The sequence below is a fragment of the Cephus cinctus genome, unplaced genomic scaffold, assembly GCF_000341935.2.
Source record: "Cephus cinctus unplaced genomic scaffold, Ccin1 Ccin1_scaffold1184, whole genome shotgun sequence".
NCBI classification, from domain to species: Eukaryota; Metazoa; Arthropoda; class Insecta; order Hymenoptera; family Cephidae; genus Cephus; species Cephus cinctus.
Window position 1 is genome coordinate 1,529,157 of NW_014333664.1, and position 8,424 is coordinate 1,537,580.

General features: G+C 40.4%; 1 protein-coding gene across 5 annotated transcripts in view; it reads left to right on the forward strand.

The window, feature by feature from the left end:
• LOC107272534 overlaps positions 1 to 8,424 on the forward strand; it is a 66,520-nt gene that overhangs the window by 45,631 nt on the left and 12,465 nt on the right. For 3 of the 5 annotated variants that reach the window (XM_025089716.1, XM_025089717.1, XM_015749767.2), the window contains one exon: positions 6,821 to 6,957. The exons of 1 other annotated variant lie outside the window; for it this stretch is intronic. In XM_025089716.1, the coding sequence (XP_024945484.1) occupies positions 6,821 to 6,957 (137 nt within the window). Of the gene's footprint in view, positions 1 to 2,697; positions 2,844 to 6,820; positions 6,958 to 8,424 lie in introns of those variants that run through there. One more of the 5 variants, XM_025089718.1, reaches the window with a different exon arrangement.

The following is an 8,424-nucleotide window of genomic DNA, read 5'->3' on the forward strand; positions in this document are numbered from 1 at the left end:
GAGCCGTTGGTGAACGAAGGAAAGCAAAAAATATATAAAAAACTTTATTGCTCTTGCAGATAAATGAAACTGGCCCTGCAGAGCGAAGCAAGTTGCATCGTATAACATTGAAAAAGGGGTAATTACTCTGGTACGACGCGTAGCACGTTTTTGTCGAGAGACGTCCATTTTTTCCCAGAATGCATCGCGACCCGTACCATTGTCTTTGGGCGCCTCTATCGGTCAGAATTCGAAAGTCGCCGGTAACGTAGAACACTTTGTTATCCGTTATGTATTCCACGATGACGTCATATTTTCGAATAGTTCATACATTCGTATAACAGTCGTATAACAGTCTACGTACGTCAGTGGTTTAAATTATTCACGCGATTATGAAAAATTCGTAAAAAAATTTAAATCTCAAAGAGGGGAGGGTCCTGGCAATATTTGCGGATAATGTAAAATATTTTAAGCGTGCTTCGCGGTTTCATAACCTCAAAAACAAATATTGGACAATGCCGATTACAATCACCTCCACTCGTTCTCTCCCGTGTGCCAGGTTAGTCATTCGGTCTTGTGGTTTGTTTGACAGGAAAGTTAGGTAACGGTACGGGGAGGGAATAGATCGTGCTGGTAAAGGTTAAAGGTTAGCTCGATAACGGGTATGAATTAATGGTGGCGAATTGGGGCGCGAAATCCCACTCGGAGACCGAATTGTGGCTGATCTTCATAGAAGGGAACCTTTTAATTCCATTAGAAGATTTTACCTTCCGACTTCGACGAAAACGTTAGTCTCGTCTCTTTCTACCTCCCGTTTCGCTCTCATTCTCTTCGTTCCTCTCGATCTCTTTTCTTTCTTTTCGCTGGCAAGAATTATCAGAATAAAACGAGGGTAGGCGAAAGGAAGTAGCTTTCGGCAGCGCCGTGTAAACTTTTTACCGGAAAGTTACCGATCGAATTTTTCGTAATAACTTCAGACTTCGAATATCGTATATTATATGAGAAAAGCTTTAAATTTTCTTCGTCGACTCGATCGTTCTTTCTTTTTCGTCGATAAACAATGAAAAAAGTTATCGCGAAGAACTTCAATGGGTTCTATGATTTTCTCAGCGACAAACAAAAACAAACGTATTTTCAAATTCAAAAAATCAACTCTCCCCACTATCTATATATATCCAGGATATATCCAAGTACCGCGATTGCAGTCATTGCAAATAATCGAATGCCTATAATTAATCACGAAGAAGAGAAGCGGACAGCCTGCTAGATAAATAGAATTGGAGGTGGCGAGTGGCCAATTAAATTATTGACTTTTAAAACGGATATCGCTCTCTGCTCCACGCGCTCCAAACTTGCTCTCTGGCTCTACCATATATATACTACATACGTATATATGTATGGATATAGATAGATATATTTTTTATTTAAGCTTCCCCATCATCCCCATTAATCCTCTTCAGTCCCTTCTTCACGCTTCTCAACCATTTCCAATGGACCCTGGACCATCGCGAGGGGGTAGTAAAACTGCACGAGAAATATAAATAAGGGTGCTCACGCTCGAGCGGGGGGGTTGCAGGTGGACACAGAGAACTGGCGTGACGCCAACGCTCTTGCATCTAGGTCAAACCTCACTGCATACGCGATTTCAGCCCCATTCTGGATGAGCGTGTCCTGCTCCAGAGAGGTCCTGCACAATTCGCCATCTCTGTCTGTTCCCATCCGTTATCCCTATCGACGATGAAATTGCAGAGGGTCTGGTACTGGCCCCACATAACCTATACTAACCTAACCTCTTTCTAGATCGATAAACATCACGAACCACGCGTGCCAACCCTTCTGCTCTTAATTTTTGGCACGTGCTCAAGTACTCCTCAATTTTCCCACCCTGTGCTACTGCACCCCCGTCAGAAACTTATAGCTCGTCATTTTGTTTACTTGCCGCAGGGTTCAAGTTCATGGTACTGTCATGTGTTAGATAAACACATATAGTCGACTTGTGACGTCACTCCCATATAGAGGGTTACTCGTGTCGCGAACCGTAATAAGTGGCCGCAAGGGATGCTTTTTGTTTATAAAGAATACACGGTTACGATTTTCGTATTTTTATCTTTCGCTTAAAGCACAGGAGAAATTCGTTGATCGATGTAAAATTTCAAACAGCATTTATGACTCCAGGGTAACAAGCTTAATTATATTTTTCTTATTTCGTTTGTCTTAAAAAGCATATTAAAGATGGTCGCACTAAAATTTATTTTATCTCGGGAACGAAGAAGACTCGTAACGTAAACAAGGAAGATGCTCGACTTGAGACTCGGATCTGGGTGTTCTAACCTGACCTAACCTCGCTTGAATGTACTATAAGTCACGGCGGATTAGGTAGAACAGTGACTTTTGTTCTCCGTGGTAAAATCCCCCATAAAATAAACCCCTTGGTATGGCGAGGGTGAAAAAAAAAATGTGGAAACTCGACAGTGAAAAAATAGAACGATTTTTTCTAGATTGAAAAGTGAGGTTAGGCAGCTCTGTCTACCTATATAGCGCTGTCATACCATCCCCGTAGGGCGAAATAAGGCTGGAGTAGTTACGAGGTGCCTGTAGTAGTAGATACGTCACTGGCAGGGGATTCTGTTTAGAACATAGGAGAGTGTGCTCGCGTGATACAAGATGGGGTAGTATTGAACGAGTATGGATATTTATCGTGCTTGCGCTGTTGGTTAATTATTTATTAACCTATCTACTCGTCTGTGCGTGGCTCCGACAGTAATTTGATTTATCATGGAGAATAAAAAAAAAATATTTCCCATATCCATATACGAGACAAATAAAACTGGACTGGATGAAGCTGCATTTGGTATGCGACGAATGTGAGTACGTTTATATTTACTTTACTGAAAATTGAAATATCTGTATATGCGTATATTCATATTAGGTAGATGAAGTCCGGCCGAAATATTAGCTTTTAGTGAAATCTTAACAAGAGGATGTTCTGACGTTAATATAAAGTCTAACGAATTTTGTCATTAAATATAAAAAATTGTAAATTTTGAAAATTTTTTTATTTATCGGTGATTGTCTAAAATATTTTTTTTTTTTTTTTTTTTTTTTTAAATACTTTAGCTGGTTTATTTGAGATGCTGGGATTCAGTGTATGTAAAGGTAGGATTACATAGATTTTTTTTGAGAAAGTCAATATTCAAAATCAAAAGTCAAAATTTTCTATTATCAACCAGATGCCTACGAGCACGTAAGAGGTCTCCAGGATATTCTAACCAGGTGTAAGAATTTTTTTTCATTCAACTGCAAGAAGAATGCAAGGAGAGAAACGCGTGGAAATAGGAGAATAAGAAAAGTGGCACATAAGGAGCGACGAAATACTTTAGCTGGTTTATTTGAGATGCTGGGATTCAGTGTATGTAAAGGTAGGATTACATAGATTTTTTTTGAGAAAGTCAATATTCAAAATCAAAAGTCAAAATTTTCTATTATCAACCAGATGCCTACGAGCACGTAAGAGGTCTCCAGGATATTCTAACCAGGTGTAAGAATTTTTTTTCATTCAACTGCAAGAAGAATGCAAGGAGAGAAACGCGTGGAAATAGGAGAATAAGAAAAGTGGCACATAAGGAGGCTCCCCGGGGTGGAAAAGAAGTAGTAATAGTAAAGCTGTCCCAGTCCAATTTCGAAAACTTGAATTCGTCGAACGTCGTTACATCCTTCGGTTCAAATTCGACTAATTCGATTTATCAAATTAATGGCTTGGATGTATACATATATTTCGTTTTGTTATTTTCGTTGTCACTATAACCTGAAACTAAAAAAAAAGCATCCCTTAATCATATCTCATTCTACGCTGCTGCTTCGTTACTGCCTCGTTGCTGGTCCACGCAGCAGCAGTCGCGGAAGCTGACAAACAATGCTTATTCACAAAGCAACGATATTCGCGTTCATCCACACACGTGCTTGCACCACTTTACCAACCTCTATACCACGTGCGTGAAGCTTAACCACGTGTATCCAGACATTAATCACGTCACGAGCGCCAGACTCTATTATATCTTGTTCTTTTGATCAAAAAAAATTTCTGAAGTCTGAAGCATGGCAAAAAATTTTTAAAAATCTTTTTTTACTATTTTCACACTACTATATACTTCATCAGTACTAGCTATAATCATACTAATTATACATACACACTATATACCCATAAGCGTATACCTATAGTTATAACTATACCTGATCAGATTCATGCCAACCGTATACTAGAGTTTCAGGAATGCGTTGTTCGTTTTATCGATTTTGCACGGACTCTCCAGAAACATATATACATATACCTCATATATACATTCTCAAGACACAAGATAGTGTCGCTTAGAAGACGACCCAGTTAATTCGGTCAGGAATGCGTATAGCGCTGAACGCGTTCAAAACCTTCATTACGTAACATATGCATACACAGCAGGTATACATATAAGTAGAGTCCGTCGATAAGTTCATGGGACATCCAAGGGACATTCGTAGGACGTTTTCACTTACGTAGGTTATCTCTGTCGTATACACGTGGCGTGTGACGTTGGGATGAAGTAACGGACTACGACGAGTACAAAGGCGAGTTCACAGGAAAGGACGGAATGGTGGTAGGAGACATTGAAACACATAGGTAGAAAAAGTCGTGTATGTCTCTCGTCAGACTTTTTTTTCTTTCGCAGGATCGTACAGACACGTTCTTTCACAGGGTTATGTACAGGGGACGTTACATGACTATATATGTACTGTCTGCGTAACGTCGGTACGTATCTACTCCTGCGGTTCGTACCTCTTCAGCCCGGGTCCTTCACTTCCTGTCGAAGTACGGTCGGGCTGGTCGCCCTTCTTCCCGCAGACGGTTTACCCGCGTGAAAGCCGGCCCGCGTCTGCGAAGCACTTCGCGTCCCTTTCGAGGAAATTGTGCGACGCGTCGCTCTAAGGTTGATATAAAAATCCACCCTAACTCACAAAAGTGTACCCTAAGCGGTAAAGGTGCGTCTATAACCAGACCTTTTGTACAGGGAGATTACAGCGTATGCGTATCTATATGGTAAGCATGGGGACAAGGCATGGAGGCTGTGGTTACATGCGAACGGGATAACGTTATCTTGACTTCACTTGAATACGTCGAGGTTCGATCTTGTCTGTCTGTTCAATGAAAATAGGACCTCGACTTTAAGCTCGGTACACATTGTATATTCTGCAAAAGGAAATCGTGCTCGATACTGTGAAAAAGATTGTGCATTTTTTTTTTGGGAGATCTGATCCGATTGAATAAATTTATAAATTTTTTAAAATTTATTTTGCGTTCCCAGATTTTTTTTTTTTTCGATGTTTCCTTCAGACCCGAGAAAATAAATAATACGCGTGAATTTTCAATGTAGTCAAATCGCTGGGGGATGGATGAATATTCATTGTAATTATAATGAACAACTTAAAGTGACCGCTCCGAAGTAATTCTCTCATTTCGATTCCTCCCTCGTAGGAATCTCCATACGACTGCCCGAATAATTTCAGGAGTTTAATTAAGTGGCTTTCAATGGGGAATGTTATTACGTTAATTAACGGAGCGTTGATCCGTGCCAGTAGAAGAGGCTAGTCATTAGTCGGACACGGTCCACCCTACTGGCTTTACTACTGAACGCAGTGATGGAGTAGAGTATTGAGTATACATATTATATGTAAACATATATTGTTACTGTACCACTAGTATATAGATATAGCGTCGATATATACATATATATATATATTGTATATTGTACCAAGTGATGCAAGTTACTCCTTTGTTCAGCCACATTAAATATGCCAGTAGAACTTCCGCATGCCAGTCAGACCAATTTTCCTACGTCCGACTAATTCAGTGAAAGATTTTCACTGACGCGCATATTATACAAGACGACCTTTAAGGTTTATGGCGGCCATGACGAACACTCCCAGAAATCATGAGCTATGATCTGCTCTAAATTTCAAGGTTAGGGGTCAGGTCGCAAATGACTTAGAAAGGACCTTGGTGAGTACCAAGGGCTGAATTGCTGGTTAATTTTTTTTCGGCGAATACACGTGTTACCAGGAGTTGGATTAACGCTTTACAGTAGAACAGTCAAGTCGTAGTCAGACAAGTCAGACGAACCCTTACGCATAGTTTCCAGTCGTGCCATTAACCGGGCAAATTTGGGACTCGGCTGAGGAATGAGGGTAACAGCGAATTCGACCGGGCTGAAAATGACGTCGGTGTATCGTAGGACTCGCCCACTCGAATTCGCAATGCGATTCCATTTGATTTGCGAGCTCCAGATATGCTACGTAATCTTCGTTACTGATTAGCCCTCGAAGCCGTACAATGGATTTCCTATGCATTCCAGTCGGTGCACTCCGGTACGTACTGTGGATAATACCAGGAAGGATGCATTGGGTTGCATGGCGAAGCCGTGCAACTGGTATCAAGTGCATTTGCGATTTCTCTACCGATCAAAGATCGCATTCTGGAATCAGTCGAAAGTTTTAGCTGTGACGAGAACGGGAGTTACGATACTTTCAGGCTTTCCGGGACTTTCTTTTTTCCTTTTTTCTTTTTCCACGATTTTCACCCCTCACCGCTGTACCGATCCCACCCTCTGGGTGGGATACGAAGTTTCTTCGTAAATAGAGGAGTTCCTGTACTTGTGGTATGCACTTGTCTCTTCGCTGAACTCCGGAATGCATTCTCTGGCTGTTTCTTACGTATTGGGATTTCGTCGTTGACGATATCCAACGCTGAACGCGGCACAATAAATCATGGTGAAATATTGTACCGGCATCTTGGATGCTCTTGTTGTTGCAGCCTGCAACAAAACGTACTACGGCGAGGTCGGCAAAACTTACGACCTGGAATTGCATCGGCCGAAGGAGGACAAGGTGCCTTACATCTGTAAACTCACCTTCAGTGCGCCGGGAGGTGATTTTGGTGATATCATACAGGTAATCCTGGGGAATATCAAAAATCTATATACAGGCCGTTCCAAATATTTTTTTACCAAAATACGGTTACCTTAATAACGTTGATATGATTTATCAAATTTTTTTTTTTCAAACACAAGTTTCACCAAATGGAACCAACTATGACAAATTATACCGATAAGTTCTCTATTTACCAGCCATCTTATCCGTGCGAAAAGTCCTTTTAATGTATTTGCTCGATTTTTTACATTATAAATTATGCTACTCGGTTTTTTGAGCTTTTACCTTTTGCACGACGCGTCCGGATCTCCGGTCTGTAGATGCGTTGCTATGTAGAGAGGTACGTAGAAAGGTATGTATATCTAGGAAGGTTAGAGGTTAGGTTAGGATAGCATAGGTCGGTAGGTACTATAAGAAATTGTACGCTCACGTTTTACCACCTTGCAGAATCGTGTGGATGCATACGTAGCATGAAAACGTCACGTGGAAAACATAGCAAGGTAAACCAAAACGTGATAGCGAAAGGAATACCCATGTCCGTTGTCGATGGACTGCTACTACTTATGATCGAAAACACTGCTGAAAAGGTTACAGAGCAAATATCAATAGTGCTGAGTGATTAAAAGTATTCTCAATTTTTTTTGGTTGCTCTATAATTTTTTTTTGCAAAAAAAAAAAGGTATAACAAATGCTCAACTTCATTTTCTACGCGAATATCATGCATACCGAGTAAATCTGAAAATTGAATAGGCAGTGCACATTGGGTCACGTCGAACCGAGGATTAATGTAAAAAGTTTTCAAGTTACCGGGTATAACGTAGACACGGGCCCTGATATTGGAATTTGGTTTACAAATTTTGTTTTCATCTGATGTTGCATATCAATCATTCGATTTCCAATAAGAAGCAATTAACGATTTTACTTTTCCCTTCTTCTTCTCCTGTTTCTTTAACCCAGTTACATCTGCGAATGTTTTTTTTTCGTTTTGATAATCGTTACTGGTTTTGCTTGTGGTTCTAACAATAAATGGATGTGGGTGATTTTAAAAAATTTCTTTGACAGAAACAGTGCACCCGTAATTCTTGCCCTTTGACCCATTTCCCTTGCGTATATACGCTTATTGGCTAAATACCGTAGCCATTCTCGCTTTGTCGAGAACTCGAATCAGTGGGGCGTTCGATCGCAACAAGGCGTCTCCACAAAGCGGCGACTCGCAATTAGCAGCGCCAAAGGATCCTCTTCGTGGAATTTTGGAGGGGACTCAAGCGCCCGAAAAACACGGCACTGTTAACTTTAGAAAACCTATATGTCATATATGACATTTAGATTTCCCTATCCCTTGCGAATATTTTGACGAAAGTCAGTGCTGCCATTACAAGGATATCAAGGTGGCAAAGAATAAAACTAAAAATGAAAAATGAAAATTTATATATCAGCAAATGACGAGTTGAAAAAAAAAAATTAATGATGACAATAAATTTTTTATCT